Here is a 27,989-nt window from a genome sequence, read left to right as displayed (position 1 = left end):
GTATTGGTATAAAATATAGGCTTCTCTTATGACTTTTAAAAACTCTGATTTCATTAATTTGTTCCTTTTTTCTGATCAGTATTGCCAGTTTGCCTAATTTATTAGTCTTTTTCAAATAGTTCTTTTTATTGATCCTTTCTGTGCACATGGTTAATATTTCTTTTCGTCTTTATTTGCATTTATTCCATCATTTAAGAAAGTTCTGAACTTGGAGGCCTCACTCATTAGTAACTTAATCTATTTTTACAATATGTGCGTTTAAAACTGTAAATTTTCCTGTAAACTATAGCTGGGTGCTATCATTTCACATGAATTGATTTTTGTTAACTTTTTTAGTTTTAAATGTATCGTGACTTTCGTAGTTACTTTTGCTGTTGTCCATTGAATTATTTAGAACTTTGTTTTCAAATTTATGGGATTTTTTTTTTGTTTGTTATTCTGTGACATTTATTTCTAATTTTATTATAGTTGAACATCATACAATGTTAATTCTTTGGTATTTGTTTTTGTAATCATAAGTGGTCGTTTTCTATAAATGTTTCATGTGTTGTATGCTGCATTCAAGTCCATTAGATTATTATTGTTAATTTTTGGTTTGATTCTTTTATATTATTACTAATTTTTTTGTCAACTTTGTCTATGTCACTGTGTTGTAATTTTATCAGTGTTTTCCTTTATATACCCTCACACAGATGCACATGTATAAATCATGTTGTTAGGTGTGTAATAGGTTCAGGACTATTACTGGCGATTTTTCCCTTTTATCGTTAAGAAATGATACAGTTTATCCCTAATAGTGCTTGTCGTAAAATCTATTTTATCTGATATTGATGTAGCTACGCAGCTTTCTTTTGGTTCATCTTTGCCTGGTTCATCATCTTTTTCCATCCTTTTCTTTTTAACTTCTCTGTGTTAAGTTGTAGGTCTATCTCTTGTAAAGAACATACCATCCTTTTAAAAATACTCCATCAAGAGATTATCACTTAACAACTCAATATAATCTCTTATCAGTTATAGAAAACCTATTTGGATTTATTGCCACTATGAGTCCGAACCAACTCGACGGCACCTAAACAACAAACGACATTATATTTTGTGTTTTCTGTTTGCCATAAATTTTGTTTGCTTCCCTTTTCCTGCTTTCTGTTGTACTGAGTTGCCATTATCTCCCTACCTTTAAAAAAAAAAATGGTTTCTCATTCTGCATCCCACTTTGAAGTGTGGCGTCTGGGGTCTTAAATGCTAGCAAGCGGCCATCTAAGATGCATCAATTCGTCTCAACCCACCTGGATCAAAGGAGAATGAAGAACACCAAGGTCACACGATAACTATGAGCCCAAGAGACAGAAAGGGCCACATGAACCAGAGACCTACATCATCCTGAGACCAGAAGAACTAGATGGTGCCTGGCCACAATCGATGACTGCCCTGACAGGGAGCACAACAGAGAACCCCTGAGGGAGCAGAACAGTGGGATGCAGACCCCAAATTCTCATAAAAAGACCAGACTTATTGGTCTGACTGAGACTAGAAGAATGCCGGCGGTCATGGTCCCCAAACCTTCTGTTTACCCAGGACAGGAACCATTCCAGAAGATAATTCATCAGACATGGAAGGGACTGGACAATGGGTTGGAGAGAGATGCTGATGAAGAGTGAGCTACTTGTATCAGGTGGACACTTGAGACTGCGTTTGCATCTCCTGTCTGGAGGGGAGATGGCAGGGTGGAGGGGGTTAGAAACTGGCAAAACGGTCACGAAAGGAGAGACTAGAGGGAGGGAGTGGGCCGACTCATTAGGGGGAGAGTAAATGGGAGTATGTAGTAAGGTGTATATAGGCTTATATGTGACAGACTGACTTGACTTGTAAACTTTCACTTAAAACACAAAAATTATTAAAAAAAATGGTTTCTAAGTTAATTGTTCTGTTTCTTTTAGTGATTATACTTAAATTTAAACATGCTTTCTTGATTTGATATAGTGAAAGGTAATCAGTATTTCTTCTTTATTTTTAAGCTCTTATTGTGGCCAGGAAAAAAAAAATTGACATTCTCAATACCAGATAATAAACAGATGGGCAGGAAGGGGACAATGAGAAAAACATGGTGGCTAAAGTGTTACTTAGGATGAAGAGAATGAAAATAAAATGTTGATAAATAGAAGTTAAAAATATAACATTGAGATGAGAGGACAGTGTAGAACACAGGAGATTTCTGTTTTCTGAGGAAATTGAATATGGAAAAAGGCTATTTAAAGGTAAAGTACTAAAAATTGGGATGAGAATTTCATAGTATATTGACCTATACCTTGAATAAAGGATACAGAAAAATCGAAAGTAAAAGGATGGAAGAAAAGATAATGCCATGCAAACATTAACCAAAAAAATGACCTGGTGTAACTATACTGATATCAGGCAGAGTGGACTTTGTAATAATTCATAATGAACATTTCATAATGAAAAAGGAGTCAATTCAAGGATACATAGAAATTCTAAATTTGTGTGCATCTGGTGACATAGCCTCAAAATATATATAGAAAAAGGAAAAAAAATCCATACATAAAGAAAAACCGGCAGACCTAACAGGAGAAATATATAAATCCAAAATGATAGTTGGAGATTTTAAGACACCTTTCCCAGTAACTGATACAGTAAGCAGACAAAAAATTAGTAAGGATAGTGAAGATTTTAATAAGTTTAGGTAACGACCTAATTGACATTATAGAACATTACATTGAACAGCTATGTAACTTTTTTCAAGTGAACTTGGAACCTTTATAAAAATAGACCATAAAGCAAGTCTTAACAAATTTCAAAGGGTAGCATATTCAAGGAATAGCTGCTGAATTTAGCTGTAAGGAACCAAAAAAACAGTTGTTGTTAGGTGTTGATGAGTTGGTTCCAACTCATAGCAACCCTGTGTACAACAGAAAGAGACAATGTTCGGCCCTGTGCCATTCTCACAATTGTTGCTATGTTTGAGCCCATTGTTGCAGCCACTGTCAGCCCATCTCATTGAGGGTCTTCCTTTTTTCTTCACTTTCAGCAAGCAAGGTTTTGTTATCTGCATATTGCAGGTCGTTAATGAGTCTTCTTCCAATCCAGATACCACGTTCTTCTTCATACAGTCCAGCTTCTCAGATTATTTGCTCAGCATACAGATTGAACAAGTATGGTGAAGGGATACAACCCTGATGCACACCTTCCCTGGTTTTGAACCATGCAGTATCCGCTTGTTCTATTTGAATGACTGACTCTTGGCCTATGTACCGCTTCGTCATGAGAACAATTAAGTGTTCTGGAACTTCCATTGTTCACGATGTTATCCATAATTCGTTATGATCCACACAGTTGAATGCCTTTGCATAGTCAATAAAACACAGGCAAACATCTTTCTGGTATTCTCTACTTTCAGCTATGACCCATCTGACATCAGCAATGATATGTCTAAGTCCATGTCCTCTTCTGACTCCAGCTTGAATTTCTGGTAGTTCCCTGTCAATGTAGTGCTGCAACCCTTTTAGAATTATCTTCAGCACGATTCTACTTGTGTGTGATATTAGTGATATTGTTCTATAATTTCCGCATTCTGTTGAATCACCTTTCTTTGGAATGGGCACAAATATGGATCTCTTCCAGTCGATTGGCCAGGTAGCTGTTTTTCAAATTTCTTGGCCTGGATGGGTGAGTGCTTCCAGCATTGCATCCGTTTCTTCCAAAAGAACTAGAAACTCCCAAATTTCTAGATATTAAAATATATCCTTCTAAATAACCTATGGGTCAATGATGAAATTAGAAATAGGAATTAGAAAATTTTTCCCAAAGTGGTAATGATAATATGATGTATTAAAATGTCTGGGATGTAACTGAAGCAATGCTTAGGAAAGAAATTTATAGCTTTTAGTACACAAATTAGGAAAGACTGAATGAAAATCAGTAATTTAAGGATCCATCTTAATATATTAGAAAAAGGATTCAAAACTAAACCCAAAGAAAGTAGAAGGAAGGCCATAAAAAGGTACAGAAATCAATAAAATATAAAACAAACATTCAATACGTAAAATCAGTGAGGCCCAAAGTTGATTTCTTTGAAAAGACTTTAATACAAAAATAGCAAGACTGATGAAGAAAAAAGAGATGGTACAAATTACCAATTTCAGGAGGTAATTCTTTCAGACATTGAAAGCATAATAAGATATTATGAACAATGTTATGCCAATATGCTTGACAATTTAGATGAAATGGAGAAGTTTACTTAAACGACAGCTTACCAAAACAGAACAAGAAGAAATAAAAAAAATTGATTAGTTCCATATGTTTTAAGAACTTGAATCCATAATTACAAACTTTCCCAGAAAGAAGATTCCGGGCCCAAATTCAGAGTTGAATTCTTTCGAGCATTTAAGGAAGAATTAACAGCAATCTTACACTGACTGTACCAGAGAATGGGAGAAGAAGGATCATTTCCAAACTTGTTTTATAAAGCTGGCATAAGTAATACCCAAAATCTAAGAACTTTACAAGAAAGGACTTTTGTGACTGTAGTTGGAAGAATTCTGAACAAAATGTACTAAATCAAATTACGTATGAAAAAGTAATACAACCAAGTTAAGTTTATTCCAGGCATAAACTCAGATTGGCTTAACATTTGAAAAGCAACATAATTCACCGTGTTAGCAGAATAAAGATAAAAACTGTATGATCATTCAGTAAATGCAGAAAAATCATTTGATAAAATTTAATACCCATTCTTGATTTAAAAAGAAACCCCTCAGGAGCCTAGGAATAAAATGAAATTTCTTTAACCTGATAAGGAGAACTGATAACAAGTCATACTTAATGGCGATATCCGAAGAGCTTTTCTTCTGCTGTCAGACGTAAGACATAGCTCTGTACTGTCATCACTTGTATTCAGCATTATAGAGGTCCTAGCCAGTGCAATAGGTAAAAAGTTGTTGTTGCGTGCCATTGAGTCGACTCCAACTCATAGCAACCGTATAGGATAGGGTGTAACTGCCTCATAGGGTTTCCTAGGCTGCAGACTTTACAGTAGCAGATTGCCAGGCCTTTTTTCCCACAGGGGAGCTGGTGGGTTCTAACTGCCAACCTTTTGGTTGGCAGCCGAGTGCTTTAATCATTGCGCCACCAGGGCTCCTTAGGTAAGAAGAAAGGAATGAGACGGTAAGGATTGAAAAACCAAAAAAAAAAAACCTATTATCTAGTCGATTCTAACTTCTAAAAGGAAGATAAAGCATACAGACGTGATTATATATGTAGAAAATCCAAAACAAGCTCTAGGATATTCTGTCAGAGTTAATAAATGAATTTAGCATGGCTGCTAGATAATAGGGTCAATATGCAAAATCAATTTTATTTTTCTATACTAGCAACAGGGTCGCTACGAGTTGGAATCGACTGTACGGCAACAGGCTTGATGGGGCTCTGTTAGCAACGAACAGTTTGAAAATCAGATTTAAAAGCTAGTACAAGTTATAGTACCTTGAAATATATCCAGAAAAGCATGCATAAGACCTTAAGTAAAACATCATTAAGAGAAATGAAGGAAGACTTAAATTAATGCAGAGATAAACAGTCATCATGGATTGGAAGTGTCAGTATTGTAAAGATGTCACTTCTCCCTAAATTGATATATGTATTCAATTCTATCCCAATCAAAGCCTCCACCAGGGCTTTTTTTTTTTTTTTTTTTTTTTTAATGTGGAAATGCAAAGGGCCAGGAATAGGAAAGACAATCTTGAAAAAAGTTGGAAGATTACACTGCCATATATCAAAGCTTATTATAAAGCTATGCTGATTAAAACAGATACAAAGCTGTATTGACCAATGGAACAGAATAGAGTCGTAGGATTGATTTACAACAAAGGTATATTGGAATTTTGATTGAATGTAGAGGTTAAGGGAGAATTGACACTACGGAGCCGCCATATTCAAGATCAAGATTGTTTTCTGCACTTATTTGTAATTTTTTTTTTCTTTGAACCTGTTCAGTAGAGTTTTCAATTACTCTTATCAATGGGACTTTCCATTTTTATGTGTGACATAAAGTTTTTATTTTCATGCATATTAATTTTGCACTGGCAGGCTTTATAAATTCATACTGATAATTAGTTTTTCAGTTGATTTTCTTCGGTTTCCTAGATATATGTAAATGAAAAGTTTAATTTCTTTCAAATAATAGTTGGGTCTTGTATTATCTTACCTAATTATGTTGGTTAGCAGTTCCCATACAATGTTTTTTTTTCTTTTTTAAATTATTTTTGTTGTTGTTGAGAATATACACAGCAGAACATATACCAGTTCAACAGTTTTCACATGTACCGTTCAGTTACATTGATTACATTTTTTAAATTGTAGCCGCCCTCCTCCTCCTTTTCCAAGTTGTTCCTACCCCACTGACATAAACTCACTGCCCTCTAAATGTCCTATCTACTCTTTTGAGTTGCTGTTGTCAGTTTGATCCTATCTAGATACATCTTAAAAGAACATAATGCTCTAAGGCAGATATTCTGTACTAGTTAAGCTAAACTGTTGTTTGGTTTTAAGAAGACTTCAGGGGATATTATTGGTTTAAGGTTTAAAGACTATCTCAGGGCAGTAGTTTTGGGTGTTTATCCAGTCTCTGTGGCTCCAGAAAGTCTGGATTCTATGAGAATTTGAAATTCAGTTCTGCATTTTCCCCACTGGCTTTTTCTTTTTAGTGAAAACATACCCAGCAAAACCCGCTCCCATTCCAGTTTTGGGACATAATGATCAGTGACGTTGGTTACATTTTTCATATTTTGTCAACATTGTTGTTATTTCTGTTCTGGTTGTTTCACTTCCATTTACTTAACCTTCTTTCTCTCTAAGCCCCTAACCTTCTCATTTATGCTTCAAAATAGCTGTTGACCTTTTGGTCATAGATAATTTTTTAAAATGGATACTCAAGCGTGACAATCTTTGCTCTTTGAGCTAAACGGTTACTTAGTTTAAAGGTGACTTCAGGGGGTAGCTTCAGTTCTTGCAAGGCTTGAAGAGCAACTCAGGGCAATCATCTCAGGGACTCTTCCAGACTCAACAGAACCAGTAAGTCCAGATTCTTTAAGAATTTGAAGTTCTGTTCCATGTTTTTTCTCCCTTCTTATCAGGATTCATATAGTGTGTCTCTGGTCAGAATGTTCAGTAAGGGTAGCCGGCTACCATCTAGTTCTTCTGGTCCCGAGGTGGAGGACGCAGTGGCTCCCGTACACAGTCAGTCCTGTACTCCAGTTCCTGCTCTGTTTCTTGGGTTTCCTTCTTTCTCTCTTGTTCCAGACGAATTTCCATACAATGTTAAATAATAACAACGTTGATGGGAATCCTTTTCTTAATTCTGACTTCAGAGAGAATACTTCTGGTGTTTTACATTAGATTTAATACATGCCTTTTTTCTATAAAAACGAAAAAAAAAAAAAAAAAACACCAAAGCTAATGCTGTCGAGTCGATTCCGACTCATAGTAACATTACTATAGGACAGAGTAGAACTGCCCCATAGGGTTTCCAAGGAGTGGCTGGTGGATTCAAACTGCTGACCTTTTGGTTAGTAGCCAGACTACCACTGCACCACCAGATACTGAAATCATCCCCCTGTCCAAATCACTTGTTGTACCAGCATGGACTGTTCTGAGATTTGCATGTATTTATGTATTTTTTTAATAACAGCTTTACTGAGAAAAGGCTGTTAAAAATTTGCTCTTTAAAAATGTAGAATTCAGTGGTTTTTAGTAGATTCATAGTTGTGCAACTTTTACCACTATCTAATTTTAGAACATTTTCATCATCCCCAAAAGAAACTCTACCCATTAGAAGTCATTTCCCATTCTCTCTTCCCCTCAGCCCTTGGTTTCCACTAATCTACTTTCTGTTTCTGTGGATTTGCCTATTCTGGATGTTTTGTATAAATGGAATCATACAGTATTTGGCCTGTGTCTGATTTCTGTCATTTAGCCATCAGGTTTTCAGGGTTCTTACATGTTGTAGCATGTGTCAGTATTTCATTCCTTTTTATTGTTTTATTTTGTTTTTTAACTGTTAAGAAAGTATCTAATTTGAATATTTTGCTTTAAATAGAGAACAGATGTGGAATTTCAACTTTCCAGTATCTGTTGAGACTATCATAGGGTTTTCCTTTTTTGACCTATTAATTTGGGCCATTATTTTGCTCCATCCTTGAATTCTAGAATAACCCTACCTTGTCATGCTCAGTGAGTGTGTATTTTTTTTTTTTTTTTAGCATGATGGGTCACATTTACCAATACTTGAGTTGGGATTCATAATTAAATGAGTTTGTAGTTTGGTTAAATTATTTTTGTTAGATTTTGTTTTAAATGGTAAATTAGTTTAAAAGGAATTGAGAAAGCTTTTCTCTTCTGCTCTGGCATAGTTCAGATAGCTTTCGGAAAAGCTTAGAGCTTTTTGAAAGGATAACATTAGATAACTTTCTCCATTTTTTCCCCCTGTGGTGGTTGTTTGGGCTTTCTGTTTCTTCTTGGCTTATACTGGTAGTTTACATTTTCTCTCAGTGTGCTAGCATAGAATTAGAGACTATTTTCTTACAAGTGTTTTTCATCTTTTCAGTATCTGTATTTTTTTATTGTTCTTTTCAAATTATATAGGTTTGTGCTTCCCTCAGTTTTCCCCCTTCTTTTAGACTATTATTTAGTGATATTTTATTGTCCTCCACAACCCCCTGAAAAAAGAGCCTGGTTTGGATTTTTTTTTTTTTTTTAATTAAATAAACTAGCTCCCTAGCTTAGTCCAGAGAATGATCATGAAATAAATGTTTGCTGATACTCAACCTAGAGTGCGCCCACTGTTGGTCTTGTGAGAAGTAGGTGCATTGCAAACCAGCCCCCACATTACCCAACTTGTGCATTCTTTCTTTCTTTTTAACGATTCAAGAATTTATTAAGTTATACACATAAAAATGTAGTGCTAAATGTATTAGCAAAGGATTAATATAAAAACATGCCACAATTCTGTAACTGTCAGTTTAAAAAATTTTGTTCCAGTTGTTGAAAGGTCCAACATTATATTCTTGCCAGTGTTTAAGATATACAGAGAACATTGTTAACTCTAGCACTGAGTTTTACAGAACCTCACAGACCCACAGTAAGGTATTTAGGAAAAGTAGATGTTCACGTAGGTAAAGTAAAAAGTAGGGTCAGTATTAGTCAGGTTACAGGGTTGGTAATTTTGGCAAGATCTTAAGAAGGTTCGTAGAATATCTAAACTATTTTTTAAGACTGTAAAGCTGCCACACACAATTTTTACAACTAATTACTAGGAAACTCAGGGAAGCACCTATTATTTGAATAAAAACATGAAAACGGCAATGCGCTTTTCCTGATCAGCATACCGGAATTCTTATGTATTATGTGGAAAATTTTCTAATACAAGGAGACATTGCTCCTTAAGAAGTGCTCTATAAGAAAAACACTGTTAGCGACTATGGGAATGACCAATTCAGAGGTGAATTAAATGCCCAATTATGGGAAAGATAGCAGGTATAAGAAAAAGGAAAAGCTTAAGAAAACAGTTTCTGATAATACTGACTGCTCATCTAATGTAGTTGATAGAAATTAACCATTTAAAACTTTTACCTATGACAGTTTTATTAAGTTTAACTATTCCATTGTACAGTATAGTCCAAATTAATATCAAAATATTGTCTTCATCTTTTGACCGTTTCAGGTATTTTATACACTGCACCCTGGTACATCTGCAACTAAGGGTAGAAAACTTCGTTAGGGGAAACGTGAATAGGATTTCTGTTCAAAATCTCAGCCAAAGCCAATACTTTTTTTTTAAATTTCACTGAAATTAAAAAGATTTATTCGTTGTTATACTAATTCCATTATGATATACAGTAGAATGTTATGTAATGTACGTGGACTGATAAATTATTGAATATGTTAAATGGCACTATTTCATTAAGGAGGTTGTATTGCTTTATATAGCTGAAAAGAAGTTAGAAAGTCTATGCATTTCCTAACATCAAGCTACAGCCTTAAAGACAAAAACATTTAGAACAATTTAGTGCTTAGTGTTGGTAGCACAGCAGTGCACTGTAGTTCAGAGTGTGTTTTGGCAGCTCTTAATCTGAGCATGAATGGGGCTTTTGAAAAATAAGGCTTTAAGAAAGACTTGTCATTTTCGGGCTAACTTGTAATAGATTATAAAAGTTTGAACTCTTAGATGTTAAACAAAACCTTGAAATGTACTGACTGGTTCAGAATGGTTTTATGGGAAAACTAACCTGTAACAAAAACTTGGCATTGAAATTTTGAGCAAAGTGTACAAAAGTTTCAAATTGTACAAGGCAAGGAAGGACAGGGCTTGGACATTTACAACAGCGGGCATTCTTCTTCCTCTGACACAGGGCATGGGCAAGGTTATTTGAAAACGGAACATTCTGTTCTTACAGAATGACATTTGAATTAAAGCTGTTAGATTAATGTTAATATTATTCACATTTTCTCTTTTGTTATTTTTTGACTATATGATCTGTCATGTTGATAGAGTTGTAACCTTCCACTATGTTAATTTTTTTTTCAATCTGTCATTTCACAGTTTTTTTTTTTTTTTTGCTTTGTTTTTACGTATTTCTATGCTTTTTTATTTGGCACATAAAAATTCACAATAACGTTAAGTTCAGCATAGTGTATAGAACACACACATTTGCTTCCTTTCAAAATTACATTGAGCAAGAAATACAAAAATAAATCCAGAGAAGCAAGAAAACTTGGGTGGTGTGCCCCTTGCAAATCAGAATGTGATGAATTTCTGCTTGAAGAAAGCGTATGGAGATCAGTTAATGGCAAAACCCAAGAGAGTTTATTGAACTTGTGGCCCCATTCAGAAAGTTGGAAAGGCCATCTAAAAATTGTCATTCTGCAGTATCCCCAGTGAGAGAAGCAGGGAAGTCCTGGGAGAACAAGCAAAAGGCGTGGGCACAGCCAGATTATTACAGCTATGAAAAGCTAAGCCGTTTACCTAGGAGTATAGGGTTGCTATGAGTCAGAATTGCCTTGATGGCAACAGGTTTGGATTTTTTTTTTTAATAGGTGTTTCTGATGGCGCAGTGGTTAAGTGATTATTACAGCTATGAAAAGCTAAGCCGTTTACCTAGGAGTATAGGGTTGCTATGAGTCAGATTTGCCTTGATGGCAACGGGTTGGGTTTTTTTTTTTAAATAGGTGTCTCTGGTGGCTCAGTGGTTAAGTGTTTGATTGATAACCAAAAAGTAAATAGTTCAAACCTACCAGCTGCTCCTTGGAAGCCCTATGTAGTAGTTCTACTCTGTCCTATAGGGCCACTAGGAATCCAGTCAACCAGACAGCAGTGACTTTGGTTTTTTCTTGGTTAGGGAGCCCTTGTGGTGCAGTGATTAAAGTGCTCGGCTGCTAACCCAAATGTGAGCGGTTTGAGCCCACCAGCTGCTCAGTGGGAGAAAGATGTGGTAATCTGCTTCTGTAAAGATTACAGTCTTGGAAACCCTGTAGGACAGTTCTACTCTGTCCTCTAGGGTCACTATGAGCCAGAATCGACACCATGGCAGTGGGTTTGGTTTTTTGAGTATAGGTGTGTCTAGGAGTCCCTGGGTAGTACAGATGGTTAAGTGTTCGGCTACTAATCGAAAGGTTGGTGGTATGAATCCACCCAGAGGTGCCTCACAACAAAGGCCTGGTGATCTACTTCTGAAAGATCATAGCCAGTGAAAATTCCTGTAGAGTGTATTCCTACTCTGAAATGCACGGGGTCTCCATGAGTTGGAATCGACTCGATGGCAACTGGTTTATAGGTGTCTCTAAAATGGTTTTTGTGCTGGGATGCCAAATATTCAGCTCTGTGAATTGCAAATTTGGACATAGGAAACTGCAAAGCAAGGGTAGCTTGCAGCTATCCTGAAGGATATTGAAGCTCCGTACCTGGAAGGCACGGTACTAGTCCACCAAACCCAAACCCAGTGCCGTTGAGTCCACCATTAAAGGAAAAACCTGTTTGATTACGTGATCACTTTCTCTGTCGCCCACGAGCTCATTCTAGACAGGGCTCCTGTGGTCAGAATTCATTTTCATTGCTAGCCAAACAAAGTCTTACTTGGGCTGAGGAAATACACCCCAGCTATCGGACTGTAACTCTAGTCCAGACCCTCATCTACAGATATGAACAGACACCCAAGAAGACTCATGCTTTTGAGGAAAACCAGCAGTTTTTGAAGATAAGGTACAGAATAAACTTTAAATCCTCAGAGATAGTTGAGAAGATGCAGCCCCCTCTCCCTGCCCCCAAAAAAGATTGTTGTGAAAGAGAAACCAATTTCATTTTGAAATTAAATATGATTTTTTAAATGTAAATTCAGTAGATGGGGTGAAGATCAAATCAGTGCGCTTTTATAAGAAAGAGTTCAGGGATTCTCTGAGGCCATAGTAGAAAGGCAAAGATGGAAAATATGGGCAAAAAATTAAAGTGATATGAAGGCTAGGTCTAGGAGTCCTTGTTGTCATCGTTAGGTGCTGCCAAGCCAGTTCCGACTCATAGCAACCATATGTACAACAGAACGAAACACTGCCAAGTTCTGCGCCATCCTCACAATCGTTGTTATGCTTGAGCTCATCGTTGCAGCCACTGTGTCAGTCCATCTCATTGAGGGTCATCCTCTTTTTCGCTGACCCTCTGCTTTACCAAGCATGATGTCCTTCTCCAGGGACTGATGCCTCCTGATAACACATGTTCAAAGTACGTGAGATGAAGCCTCTCCATCCTTGCTTCTAGGGAGTGTTCTGGCTATACTTCTTCCAAGACAGATTTGTTCTTTTGGCAATCCATGGTATAGTCAATATTCTTTGCCAACACCACAATTCAAAGGTGTCAGTTCTTCGGTTTTCCTTTTTCATCATCCAGCTTTCGCATGCATATGAGGCGATTGAAAGCACCATGGCTTGGGTCAAGTGCACCTTACTCTTCAAGGTGACACCTTTGCTTTTTAACAATTTAAAGAGGTCTTTTGCAGTAGATTTGTCCAGTGCTTCCATGGGTGTTGATTGTGGGTCCCAGTCAAATGAGATCCTGGACAACTTCAGTATTTTCTTTGTTTTTCATGATGTTGCTTATTGGTCCAGTTGTGAGGATTTGTGTTTTCTTTATGTTGAAGTGTAATCCATACCAAAGGCTGTGGTCTTTGATCTTCATCAGTAAGTGCTTCAAGTCCTCTTCGCTTTCGCAAGCAAGGTTGTGTCATCTGCATAACGCAAGTTGTTAATGAGTCTTCCTCCAATCCTGATGCCCCGTTCTTCTTCATATAGTCCAGTTTCTTGGATTATTTGCTCAACATACAGATTGAATAGGTATGGTGAAAGAATACAACCCTGACGCACACCTTTCCTGACTTTAAACCAATCAGTATCCCCTTGTTCTGTCCGAACAACTGCCTCTTGATCTATATAAAGGTTCCTCATGAGCACAATTAAGTGTTCTGGAACTTCCCATTATATCCTATAATAAACCCATTGCTGTCAAGTCCATTCACCAGTTACAATGTCTCCGTAGAAAAAATTCTGTTATAGACAGATTTACTTCTGTTTGCTTTTCCTGCTGCTTGAACAATGAGAAAATGGGGGAAAATAACAAGTAAACAGAATTATTTGTTGAACACTTACTGCTCGCCTAAGTCAAAATAAGGTGAGTGGGCAGCTTAGTCCATGTAGTCCAGAATATCTGTTAGGAAAAAGTGTATGATGTAAAATGGTAGAAGTTACAGAAAAGGAGTCTGTCCATATGGTAGAGCATCCTGAATGAGGACCCGTTGAAGTTTCTGAGCAGGGGAGAGCTGTGCTAAAAGCTATGCGTTAGGAGAATTAATCTGCCTGTGACTGCAGCAAGACCTGAGCACTTGGCACCGGTGTTTACTTTCGATAGGGTTCCTAGCAGTTTGTTGTGAGAGTGGTAGTTGAAACCCTGGGAATAGAAGAGGGCTTAGTATACAAGCTTGGGCAAGACTATAGTAAGGGGCCAGGGAGGCAGAGTAGCCAGCAGCTAGGAAGGTGGGAAGAGAACTAGGGTGTCACTTAAAGAAACCAGTGAAGGAGAGAATTTCAAAATTGAGAGGAATTGATTATTTGTCAAACTGTTAATAGAAAACCTGAAGAGGATGAATGCCAAGGAAAGGAAGGTTATTCTGCAGGTTAAACCTTTATTAGAGCTGCTGGAATTGGGTTTATGTAGGGAAATTGGAGGGGCCCATAAATACCTTAATGAAACACATTTATTGCCTTCTCAATTGACTTAATTTCATGTAATAGTATTTCATTATGTTTAGAAGATTAATTTACATTTGTCATTTTATAATTACATTTTTAAAGGGAGAAAAAGAATTCTATAGCTAGAGGTGATTGTGGTGGGGAGAGGACAGTGGCAACTTCTTCTGAGCATGGGCACTTTCCATTTTTCAAGGTTGACAAAATTTTGTTGTTTATTAGTCTGCCTATCATACTCTTTAATTTGAAGCAGTGTAAATACATGGCATGAAACATACATTATTTTTTGAAAGTGAATAGAACGTGTCTCAGAGTTGACATATGTTGAAAATCCATTCATTTAGTATATAAATGTTAATTGAGTTTTTCATGACTTTCTTCAAGGGCCATATATATATAGTTTAGTATCTGAAAAGAAGACATACGTAAATATATGGCAAACAAACAGTAAGAGAAGGATAAAGTGCTGTGGAAATTCAGAGGAAGGAGAGGTTATTTCCAGCATTTTCATTTTGTGGGGGAAAATTTGGGGGATAGATCAAAGCAGAGATTATAGGGGAAAAGTATTCCAGGTTGAAGGAACCCTGAGCCAAAAGTAGAGTTGGGGTCTTATGGGTATTTGGGTATTTTTGTTTGGTTGACGTGTGTGTGTTCATGTTTGTGTGGTAATGGAGTAGGTGCTTAAAGGAAAGTTATGAAAAATAATGACGGCAAGGTAGTTTGCAGCCAGATATTAGAAGATTGCAAACCACTTGGAGGCAGCAGGGAGCCATTAAACACTTTTAAACAGAGGAATGAATGGCATTGCTTAAATTATGCTTTAGAAAAATGACTTATTTCTGTTACTTGAAATTTTAGTAAGAAGCATGCAATACTTATATCATCTGCAAAAAATGATAAAGATGAAAGATTCATCTAATAGCACTGTTGATAGTAGATTAGAAAGTGAGAAAGTAGTGATAGGGAAACCAATTAGGAGGTTTATGCAATACTTGCAACACAGTAAACCACAATCCCTGATGTCTGCTCTTTTGAATCGGTAATTAGTATACCTATTATTTTATTAAAGTTGTTTTAGTTTTAAGTTTTCTGCTTAAGTAGAAGAGAGAAGATTAAGGTCATTGGGATGTTTTACAAAAACCCAAAGCAAGCATGTAGGTGGGCCTCAAAGCAAGAATGTAGCTGGACCTCAGAAAGGTCTAGAACCAGGAGCTAACAGGCTATTGATAAGCCTGTCCTTCCTGCTCCCTCTATTTCTCGGGGGATTCTGGATTCTTTTTATTTGTAAACTTTCTTCCAGCAGTCTAAGTGAAAGTTGGAAAGTGGCCTTCCTTGGCTCCCATGTTCAGATATTATTGTTTCGGCCACCAGGGGAGGAGAGGTGCAGATAGAGAGAGAGAGAGATTGACCCTTTTTTTAAAAAAAAAATATTGTGATTTTGGAGAAAATTTACATAGCAAATTAGGTTCTCATTTTAACAATTTCTATACATACTATTCTGTGATATTGGTTACAGTTTTCATAACGCGTTAGCATTCTCATTATTTCCATTCTGGTTGTTCTGTTTCCATTAATCTAGCTTCCTTGTCTCTCCCCCTCCCCCCACCGTCTCATCTTTGGTCTATGGTAAATGTTGATTGTTAGATCTCGTTTAGATGATTGTTTAGAGAAGCACGGTACTCACAAGTGATGTTATTTATTTTATGAGCCATTCTGTCTTTTGGCTGAAAGGTGACCACTGGGAGTGTTTCAAGTTCCAAGTTTAAAGGGTACTCCAGGGTGATAGTCTCAGAGGTTCCTCTAGTCTCTACTAGTCTAGTAAATCTGGCCTTTTTTAGGAATTGAGTTTGTTCTGCATTTTTCTCTCATTCTATCCAAGACCATATATTGTGTCCCTGGTCAGAACAGTCGGTAGTGGTAGCCAGGCACCATGTAGTTCTTTTGGTCTTAAGGTAAATGAGGCTGTGGCTTGTATAGACTATTAGTCCTGTAACCTAGTTTCTTCTTTAAGTCTTTGGTTTCCTTCTTTCCCTTTTGCTCCAGACGTGTAGAGACCAATAGTTGTATCTTAGATGGCTGCTCACAAGCTTTTAAGACCCCAGATGCTACTCACCAAACTAGAATGTAGAACAGTGTCTTTATGAGCTATGTTATGCCAGTTGACCGAGTTGCCCTCCGAGAGACTGATTGACTCTTGCTCACGGTTTCAGATTCTCAGGGATGGGACTTTGATTTTATTGTGCTCACAGTTGAACTTTTACTATTTTATAGCCAGGGCCAATCACCTATGGCCAGGACAGTATAAATACACTGCGGGAGCTTATTCCTCTAGATGAGATAGTCTGCTAAGAGAGATCATTATAAATTAGGCAGAAATCCTAAGAGTGTTTACTACAATTATACACTTTGAATTTGTGTCATTGTTTACTTTATTGGCTAGAACATAGCAGACTACATTAAATTTAGAGAAGTAATATAAAAATCTTGCAGAAATTTTCCCTGATAAGCTACAGAGTGTGTTTAAGTTGAAACTTAACAAACCTGGTTACCCTTCCGGGATATGCAGAGTATGGACTGAGAGGGGACTGGAGTACTCCGGTACTGGAAGTGTTCTATATCTTGGTCTGAGTAGTGATTACACAGGTTGATGCATATGTGAAAATTCATCAAGATGTGTGCACTTTATGTAGCAATACCTCAATTAAAAAAAAAGCCTAGGCAAAGTTGACTTGTTTGATTTATCTTCCTTGCCTTGTTATATGTTGTTGTTGTTAGCTGCCATAGAACCAGCCCCTGACTCGCGGTAAACCCATGCACAATGGAACGGCACCATCTTCATGATGGTTTGCAGATGAGTCCATAGTGATCCATAGGGTTTCCATCAACTGATTCTCAGAAGTAGATTGCCAGACCTTTCCTCCTAACCTGTCTTAGTCTGGGTGATTCACTGAAACCTGTTCAGCATCATAGCAATATGCAAGCCTCCACTGTCAGATGGGTGGTGGCTACTATTGGCCAGGAATCAAACCCGGATCTCATGTGTGTTGGTGCTGTTGAGTCGATTCTGACTCATAGCAACCATATAAGACAATCTTTACGGGCTGAGGAGCTCTGGTGGCGCAATGGTTAAGTGCTCAGCTGCAAATTGAAAGGTTGGGGATCGTAACCCAAGAGCCGCTCTGCGGGAGAAAGATATGGCAGTCTGCTTCCGTAAAGATTTACAGCCTTGGAAACCCTATGGGGCAGTTCTACTCTGTCCTTTAGGGTCGCTATGAGTCGGAATTTGACTCGACGGCAATAGGTTTGGCTTTTTTTGGTTAATCTTTATGGGGGTGGATTGCCAGATCTTTGCTCCCATGGAGCTTCTGGTGGGTTCAAACTGCTGACTTTCTGGTTAGCAGCTGAGTGCTTAACCACTGTGTCACCAGGGCTTCTGCATGAAAGGTGCAAATTCCGCCAGTGAACTACCAGTGCCCCTCCTTGTTAATAACCCAAATCCAAACCCCTTTGCTATCCAGTCGATTCCAACTCATAGTGACCCTATAGGACAGAGTAGAACTAGCCCATAGAGTTTCCAAGGAGCACCTGGTGGATTCAAACTGCTGACCTTTAGGTTAGCAATCGTAGCTCTTAACCAGTATGCCATCAGGGTTTCAAACCCTTGTTGTATAGATGCCCATATTTCATTGGAAATCCATTAATTTCCCTTTTATTTTAGATAAGTTTAAATGTACATCTGTCTCATAATTTGAGTATTTCAGAAATAAAAAATCATGACGTTTTTAATGCATGATATAAAAAATTAACGTTTCGTTTATTTGTTCTCTGACTTAGGAGCTGTGACTGATGAGAATTAAAGGCCATGGATGAAGATGGACTTGAATTACAACCACAAGGGCCAAACTCATTTTTTGATGCAACAGGTATAACTACTTGGGTTGTTCTACTTCCCAGCTACCTGATTTGGGGTTGGTTATCAAGAGGATGAATTGCTAGACTCTCACATTTATATTCACACTTAGGTACCTTGTTACCCTGTCAAAGTCTCTACAAATGTTAAAGTACATATTATAATTCCCCTCCTCAAAAATTTGGCTCCCTCACAAGCAGCTCTCATGTTCTGTCAGTAAAAGCAACGATATCAAAACCTTACTGTTAGCTTCAGTTGTTCTCTTCTTCTGCAGATATACTACTAAGTCCTATTAGTTCTGTCTTTGAAAATGTTCCTTGTTTACATCCACGCCTCTTCATTCTACTTCCTGCCACGTAGACAGGCTTTATCATCTCATTCTTAGTCTGTGATAACCTTTAAACTATTTACCTTGCCCTTAGTCTCTTTATCTAGCCTACCAGTCAGAGTGCTCATCATAAAATAACATGAATCAGGTCATTTTTCTGTTCTCCGTTGCCTAGTAGATAAAGTGTAAACCCTAGGTCCTCCACATTCTGATCCTGTCCTGCTTTTACAACCCTGTCTTTCACAAGTTCCCAAAAGGAGCCTTCTGCTTCAAGCAGATGCAGTGTTACCTTACTTCCCACATAACACAAAGAAAATCATGTTCTTAAAGTTCTAATAATAGGAAAAATCGTATTCACAATTTCAAATTACCCATGCCTCTAATTACGTTACATTGTAAGGTGATTGCACTAGGTTTTGAAGTGTAAAGTGGTTTTTTATATTATACTGTCTTAGCTACCCTAGATAAATAAAATGTTAATAATTTTTCCATTGAACTTTAAATGATCATATTGCAGTATATTACAGAAATAGCAATCAACCTTATCAATAAATTAAAAATGCAATTTTTAATTTTTAAATTTTCTTTAATCTCTAAATCCAGAGGGGGTGTGTGTGTTTTTCTCAACAACTTGGGATAGTCTTTTGACTCATGTTTGATGATAGGAAATGCACAGTTATAATTCTTTCTTATCAGAACGTGAAGTGTAATCATGCTCGAAAGACAGACTTTAAGGTCTTTGGAGAAAAACACACAGTATTTACGAACTTAATCTTGGACTAAGGTAGATTGAAGGGCTGTTGCATTGTAGCCCTGATTGTTAACACTTATGGTGTTTGTTTATCTTTGAGCAAGTCACTTAATCTGCCAGTGCCTCCGTTTTCATATGTCATAATAATAATGAAACCTCTCATTACAGTTTTTCAGAATACTTGCCATACATTCCCATTTGATCATCACAACAGTCCTGTGAGGTATGCGTGGCAGATACTACTGTCCTCATTTTACTGATGAGGAAACCGAAACTCAGAGGTTAAATGACTTGCCCAAGGTCACAAAACTAATAAGTGTCCAAACCCTGTTCTCTGATTTGGACCTTTTAACCAATGCTCTTGCCACTAAATGCTTTCATATTCATGTCTGCAAAGTGGAGTTTATATTGGTCTATGATGTGATGTTAGCATTTTGCAAATATTGAAAACAAATGAGTAATAAAGCATTTTGTAGAAGTTTTACGGAAATGAAAGTAAACATTGTTTTATTATTATTTCTAGATGTAATTAAAGTAGGTTATTAACTGACATTAAAAGCTTCTTCCAATTTTTAATATTCTTTGGCTTTTATTGACCATTTTTGTTTGTTGTTTCTCTGAGGGCCTGGCCAGTGACACATAGTCACTGAGTTAGGCACCTGCTTGGACTCAGCCTGGGCTGAGTCGCAACCAGAAGCACTAATCCACTGACTACCTTTTTAGATAAGACTTTCATAATACTTTGCTTTTTTCTGGACCAGGAGTTATACTGGATTTATTTTATTTTATATTTTTGTTAAGGGTATATGATTTATATTTCCATTTGTGGCATTCATTCAGAATAATATTTACTGAGCACTATATGCTGTGCAAACTGTGTGATCTTGGTTAAGTCGTTTAATCTCACTGGGCTTCAATTGGTTCAACCTCTATCTTGATTCCTTAATTGCAGACTGGACTAGATTAGAGTTTCCTAAATTCTAAAGCAGTGGCTTGGGGGTTAGGGGTTGGGGGTGCGAGGAGGAGACTGGAGGAAGCTAGAGGGAGGGAAAGTACCCTGGTGAAGTTGTGGGCAGGCCCCTCTCCAACTTATCTCACCTTCCATTGCACCAGAGCAGCTGCACTTTTATTCATTTCGTCTGTCCACAGAGGCTTCTCAGCCAATTGTCTTTCCTCCTTAACTGTGGTCTTCTGTCCCTCTTTTCATTTATGCCCTGATCTTTTTAAGTCCTGGACTCAGAGGATAATTTCTAAATTTCCATAGTCATGGATGGAGGATATTGGTGGGATATCACATCTGAACAAAAGGGGAAAGAATATGAAGGGAGAAAGAAAAAAAAAAAATGGAAGGAAAGTAAAAAATCCTTCCATGGGAGAGATGGAAAGAAGAAAAAAATACAACTTGACAAGGGAGGTGGGGACAAGAAGGAAAAGAAATAAACAGCAGATATAGTGAAGAAAAATGGTATATTTACCCCCTGAAGTTGCATTACTTATTTAATAATCATCCCTTAAGTACCTGTGCATATGGGTTTAGGTTTAGTGTGCCTAGAATTTTTCTTTCATGAATATTTTTCTTTGACTGCCCCAATTGTTTTGTTTTCCTAGTATTTCTTTATTAATTGGGATGAGCACAAAAAGTCCTTGTGTTAAAAGTTTCTATTTTTAGAAATATTCAAAAGCAGATTTTCCCTTTATTTCTTTAATCTGTTTTAATGTTTGAGAAAACTGAGGTGATAGGCTGTTTTCCTGGTAGAAATTGAATATAATTTATATTATTTGAGATTGTCATGCACACCTACCTGAAATTTGTCATTTTAATTTTTCTTTAAGGAGCTGATGCTACACATATGGATGGTGATCAAATTGTTGTGGAAGTACAAGAAACTGTTTTTGTTTCAGATGTTGTGGATTCCGACATAACTGTGCATAACTTTGTTCCTGATGACCCCGACTCGGTTGTCATCCAAGATGTTATTGAGGACGTTGTTATAGAAGATGTCCAGTGCCCAGACATCATGGAAGAGGCAGATGTATCTGAAACTGTCATCATTCCGGAGCAAGTGCTAGACTCAGATGTAACCGAAGAAGTCTCTTTAGCACACTGCACAGTCCCAGATGATGTTTTAGCTTCTGACATAACTTCAGCCTCAATGTCTGTGCCAGAACACGTCTTGACAAGTGAATCTATACATGTGCCTGACGTTGGACATGTTGAACACGTGGTTCATGGTAATGTAGTAGAAGCAGAAATCGTCACTGATCCTCTGACAACCGACGTAGTTTCAGAAGAAGTATTGGTAGCAGACTGTGCCTCTGAAGCAGTCATAGATGCCAATGGGATCCCTGTGGACCAGCAAGATGATGACAAAAGCAACTGTGAGGACTACCTTATGATCTCCTGTAAGTTTTGGGGTAAAGTGATTGTCAGAGGTGTTTTTGAAGGCTGACTTTACTAGTTTACATCAGGGGTAAAATTTTCTTGACTTAAAGTCTTACAAGATTAAATCGTAAACCTACCTGCATTGTTGTTTCAGTTTGGATTCTGTAACATAACTCAAAATTAAGAAAAATGAAATGATGCAGAGTCAAGAGTTGTTTCTGTGTAAGGATGGAATAGAAAGATTTCTTCAGTCTAGAAAGATAATGGCTGACAGGAATAGAACTGAACTCTGTGCAGTCATGAAGGTTGTGGTTAGCCCATTACCAGCCTTTATTAGAATTAGGAAACCTCTTGGAACTTAGAAGAGATTCAACTTGGGGAAAAAAAAAAGTATGAACAAACTACTTAAATCCTTGTATATGGATGCACAGTACTACTTAGATTATACTTATGTACTTAAAATACTTACATATTATGCAAAATACTACTTCTCTAACAGCATGGAAAAGGGCTCTGGAATAGTATTGAAATGAAATGATTTCAAACATGACAGATTCATATTAGGTTATCGAAGAAATGTTTTGGAACACACTGCTAAATGTTGAACTTAACATCTGGGAGGACAGCTGTGCCTTACAACTTATTTCTTGGGTACTACCTTGAGAGATAAAATTCTAAGTTGGATAGACCACAGTTCTGACCCAGTATGGAAATTCTTATGCCTTTTAGGAATTATAGTTCAAATGAAGACTCACAGATGATTTGCTTATATAAATTCACAAGACTGTTTGCTTTGTGTGAATACCTGTTTTAAGAGTTCAGCATTTTAGGAAATACCTTTTAAAAGTGCCTGAGATTTTGGAAGTTAGATTAATCTGTGCATAAAGAGGAAGAAAACACCTTCATTCAGCACATACTTGTTGAGTCCCTACTATGTGTCAGACATTGTTGTAGGTAGTGCAGATATAGATAGGCGCTAAACAGATACATGAAACCACTGCCCCTGAAGAGTTTCCAGGCTACCATGGGAGAGAACGATAGGTTGCAGTGTGATACAGAGGTGCGAATAAACTTTGGAGATAGGAGAATGGAGTGGTTGACCTTTGAACTCAAGAATGAGTTCTGGTTCTACAGGATGAAGAAAGGCGTGGATATGAGAGAAACATTCTAGGCAAATTGTACAGTATGTAAAAAAGGGGCCTAGACTTTGCTGGGAACGATGGGAACTTCAGGATGCACTTGTATATCTTTTTTCACTTTTTAATTCCTTAGAATAAATTTCTAGAAATAGCTGGATATCAAAGGGATACACATTTACAATTGTGATGTTTATTGCCTCGATATTTTGCCTGGTATATAACTCCCCTCACCAAGTGAAGAATGTCCATTTCTCTATACTCTAACCAAAAAGAGTATTATTTTTTCTTTTTAATTCTTGCCAGTCTGATAGGGGAAAATATGGGATCCTGTTTTAATTTAGAATTTATTTTAGGAAGATAGTCCTGTTAGCAACATGGGATAAGAATAGGTGAGGGAGAGATTAGCGGCAGAGAGATAGTTGAAATGAGGTAAAGAAGATACTAGGTACATAATAGTAATGGGGACAAAGAGAGGAAGCTGGACTCAAGAGAAATTAGTAGAATGGACAAGATTTGGTGCCAAACAGAATAGGAAGGGTGATATGAGGGAGACATGTAATTCAAGGATGACCTTAAGGTTTCTGCATTGGGAGATTGGGGGACTGGTCATGCCATTAACTAAGAAGAGGAGAGAAGTAGATCCGGTGGGAAAGAAACTGACTTAAGACTTGTCAAAAGTTTGAGTTACTTGCTGGGGATGATCTTGTGGATGTTTTTCTAGGCAGTTGGAAATATGAATTCGGTGCTTTTGAGAAAGTCTGTGGCTGGAGGAAGAAATTTGGGACAACAGACTATAGATAGTATCCTAAATGGAAATGGATGGTGGTCTCCAGAGGGTGCTTGTAGAATAAGAGTGTCCAGTATGGATCCCTTGGGTATTTAAGAAGTAGGCAGAGGAGAAAAGCCATGAAAATCAGAAGCTTTGGGAAAGAGAAAGAGGAGAAAAACCTTTAGAGAGTGTTGTTGACACTGTCAAGGATAAAGCTAATTTCTAGAAGTGTCAGTCACTGGGAAGAGAGTAGGCTTTTTCATTGGGCAGTTAGGTCATTGGTATCTTAATTAGAAGAGTTCAGTAAAGTGTGGGTGAGTAGAGCAGAGATAAAAGAGATGAGCTGTAATGGATTGAGAAGTTAATGGAAGTGGAGTAGGTGAAGTGGTTTGTGTAAATTACCCTTGTTGTCATTTGTCAGTGAAGGGGTGGAAGACACAAGAGAATAGCATTTGATGGTTGACTAGATGGTAAAAGTGTGTTGAGCATAGCAGGGTTAGCAGGGTTAGAGAAGGGAAAGGGACTGGGGTCTAGGGCAGACATGGAGGGCTGTTAGGTGAGTCCTAGAGAGGAAGAGCACATCTCCTTCTGAGATAGGAAGGCAGTTACGGGTGAGGCCCCTTATTGGTAGAATTGGAGATCCAGGGAAGAAGAGGTAAAAGGAGTTTTTGAATGTTCGGAGCTATTTAGTTGAAAATGGTATTTTTAAATACCACTGCCAGATGTTTTGTTGCAAGCCCAGGTACCCAGGGGAGGGCCGGAGAAAGTAGAGAGTTAGATTCATCGTGATTTACGAGGGGAAGAGGGTCTGGTAGAATACTTTGGAGGATAAGGTACTCCTGGTTCTTCTTGACCATTCTGTGTATTCTCTACCCCTTCTGTTTTCCTTAATTTGTTTGCTAAGGAGTAAAATGCATGGCATTGGCCTGGTATTTAGCTGCACACTGTCTCTTGCCTTTATTACTCTTTTAGGAAGTTCAACCCTCCAGGGGAATTGCTAAAAAAAAAAAAAAAACAGAGAAGTTGGTTTAGTAACAGTTGATGTAGTGTACAAGATTGTTGTATTACACAGCCCACACTTGTGCACAGTCTTTATTAAAAATCTTACTTATAGTCATTTTTCTTTTAAGCTGTGAGTTTCTGCTAATATGTAAATTTTAATGTTTCTAAAAAAGTAGATATAGATGGACATAAACTGCTATCATAGAGTATTTTTAACTGTGATGATAGTTTATTCATCTTCTTTTAAAAGAAAGTGTCATATCCTAGCTAAAAGAATGTAAAGATACATCTAAAACACACATTACTGTAATAAAATGGTTGGATTGTTTTTAAATTCTAAGGATGGTAACTTTTGGTCATATCGTTTGTCTTCTCTATTATGTAGTCACTTCTGCACTCTTTTTTTTCTCTCTTCCACACCATTGTCTCTCTTTCCCTTCAAAGAAATATTCATGTTAAAAAACTTGGCTTTGTAATCAAACCAATTGAATGCCTTGGAATAAATGAGCATTTCTGTTGTTTCTGCCTCCCAGTAAGGGTACTTCTTTTATGCTGTCTTGTAACTTTAACCCTGTATTGATTTCAAGAAGATTAAGGTTGACAAAGGTTTTGTGGTAAGCGTATAGAGGAACTATGGTCTGATTTTACCCTTGATGGAGAATGCTGAGATACTATTATTAGCAGTCAACTTTAATGCTTTTTATCATATGATGAGAAATGGTAGTATTTCTTAATGCCTGTGCTTCATAGGTCAGGGAGGAACAGGAACAGATGTCTAAGTAGTCTCTTCTCTTTAAAAATGTCAAAGTCATTGGCTCTAAGAGCCTAATAAATGGCTTTTATAAAGTGTTTAGTGTCCATCTTGGTGGAATTCTTTCCTCCGAAGGTTTCATTTTAAATGATGGTGAAGAAGCAGTCCTCATTCTTTATGCAGTGAAACCCGTGAGAGCCAAAACTTGATGGGACTGCCTTGTTTTTCTGCGTCTCACAAGTTTTCCACCTTTGACAGGGTGCAGTCTTACCACTTTTCTGTCGCTCTGTATAAAGAATCCTGCCTCATAAACACCCAGTTTTCCTTCTCTTACGGGTTTCTGCCTTACGCGGGGTCCAGCTTTCGCAGATTTTACTGTAGCACCGTAGTATATCTGGACACTGATGCTCATTGTCAGGGTAGTATAGCTGCTTTTGAGGTCAGGATGACCTCTTTTTCTAGTCTTTGCCATCTAGATGTTATGATCGCTCCTAAATTGATTGTTCCTGCAGAACAAGATCTGCTGTGTCTTATCCACTTGTGTATCTTCCGCATTGGGAGTCCCTGGGTGGCGCAAATGGTTAAGTGCTTGGCTGCTAGCCAAAAGGTGGGTGGTTCAAACCCACCCAGAGGCGCCTTGGAAGACAGGCCTGGCGATCTGCTTCTGAAAGGTCACAGCCTTGAAAACCCTATGGAGCAGTTCTACTCTGCATATGTGGGGTCACCATGAGTTGGAATCAATTCAGCGGCAACTAACAACAACAACAACATTGTCATCAAACCCTGTGGATATTAGGTGTGAGATAAATATTTGTTGAATAAATGGATATATGAATGCGATAGCTGTGAAATTCTGTGGACATCATGCCTCATCCAAGGTATTAACAGTGCATGTCTTCTTGCCAGTTGTTATTGGCTCTTACTTGGTTCCAGTCAGGCTAGATTTGATGGTACTGCTTGATGGCACTTAGGATTTTTCCGGCTCTCTGAGAACTGGAATGTTTGAGTCACCCGCTTATTACTCAAGTTGGTTTTTAAGTTCTTCTTAATCTGAGACAGCTGCCAGACTTTCCATAATCTCTTGCAACAGTCTTTAGCCTCCTGGAGTTTCCCTTTGCAACTGGATAGTCAAGATGCCATTTTGTGAAACAGCAGTTTGTACTTTAGGGAAAGTTGGAGAAGATCTAGTGATGATGAGTCAGGCACTGACTTACAACAACTGCAGAAAAGAAAATATTCTTTCCCTTAGATATTAACGTGATCAATGGGATGTCACTTTTTAGATCTTGTTGATATATTCATGTCTTTTAATTAGTACAGTTAGGTACAAGATGAACAGGAGTTAGGTGTTTCTTTCTAATCCTAGATTCAACTTAAGCGTCGAAATAAACTTTTTTTTTTTTTTGGGCTAACAGCTTTAATGATATATAATTCACATACTATACAGTCCACCCATTTAAAATGTGCAGTTCAGTGGTTGTATAACCATCACCACAGTCAATTTTCAAACATTTTCATCACCCCAGAAAGAAGTCTTGAACCCTTTAGCTGTTACTCCCCCCAATCCCCACCCCACCCCTACCATCCCTAAAAAAAAAAAAACCCTAGGCAACCACTAATCTACTTCATATCTCTATAGATGTGCCTATTCTGGACATTTCACATAAATGGAACCTAATAATAAGCAATCTTTTGTGACTGGCTTCTTTCCCTTAGCATGATGTTTTCAAGGTTCATCCATATTTTAGCATGTATCAGTACTTGATTCCTTTTTATTACTGAATCATAATCCGTTGTATGCATGTACCACATTTTGTTTATGCACTCATCAGTTGATAGACATTTGGGTTTCTCTACTTTTTGGCTATTATGAATAATGCTGCTATGAACATTTATATGCAGGTTTTTATATGGACGTTTGTTTTAATTTCTCTTGGGTATATGGCTGGGAGTGGGATTGCTGAGCCATATAGTAACTCTGGAACAGCTAGACTGTTTTCCAAAGCAGCCGTACCATTTTATATTCCAACAAGCAGTGCATGAGAGTTCCAACTTCTCCACATCCTTGTCAGCACTTGTTGTTTTCTGTCGTTTTTATTCTAGCCATCCTAGTGGCTGTGAAGTGGTATCTCATTGTGATTTTGATTTGAATTTCCCTGATGGATTATGATATTGAGCTTCTTTTTATGTACTTATTGGCCTTTTGTGTATCTTTGGAGAAATGTCTGTTCATATTCTTTGTCCTTTTTTTAAATTTGGTTACTCATTTTTTATTTTTTGAGTTGAAGGAGTTCTTTATTCTGGGTACTAGCCCTTTATAAGATATATGATTTGCAAATATTTTGTCCAATTCTGTGGGTTGTCTTTTTACTTTATAGCGCCCTGTGCATAAAAGTTTTTAATTTTGATGAAGTCTTCTTTATCTATATTTTCTTTTCTTGCTTGTGTTTTTGGAGTCATATTTAAGAATCAGGGCCTAATTCAAGGTCACAAAAACTTACACTTGTTTCTTTCTAAGAGTTTATAGTTTTAGCTCTTAAACATTTAGGACTTTGATCCATTTTTTTGTGTGTTTGTTTTTTTAAATAATTTTGATTGAGCTTTAAGTGAACGTTTACAAATCAAGTCAGTCTGTCACATATAAGCTTATATACACCTTAC

General features: G+C 37.4%; 1 protein-coding gene across 7 annotated transcripts in view; it reads left to right on the top strand.

Moving 5' to 3' along the window:
- The window catches only part of ZFX (zinc finger protein X-linked), a 73,843-nt gene that overhangs the window by 14,644 nt on the left and 31,210 nt on the right, over nt 1–27,989 (top strand). For 6 of the 7 annotated variants that reach the window (XM_049873181.1, XM_049873178.1, XM_049873175.1 and 3 more), the window contains exons 2-3: nt 18,130–18,218; nt 21,118–21,687. In XM_049873181.1, coding sequence (XP_049729138.1) covers nt 18,158–18,218; nt 21,118–21,687 — 631 coding nt within the window. In that variant the 5' untranslated portion in view covers nt 18,130–18,157. Of the gene's footprint in view, nt 1–18,129; nt 18,219–19,452; nt 19,508–21,117; nt 21,688–27,989 lie in introns of those variants that run through there. The other variant, XM_049873180.1, reaches the window with a different exon arrangement.

The sequence above is a fragment of the Elephas maximus genome, chromosome X, assembly GCF_024166365.1.
Source record: "Elephas maximus indicus isolate mEleMax1 chromosome X, mEleMax1 primary haplotype, whole genome shotgun sequence".
Classification (NCBI taxonomy): domain Eukaryota; kingdom Metazoa; phylum Chordata; class Mammalia; order Proboscidea; family Elephantidae; genus Elephas; species Elephas maximus.
The sequence above is the reverse complement of the archived record's forward strand: the minus strand, read 5'-3'. Positions and strand labels throughout refer to the sequence as shown.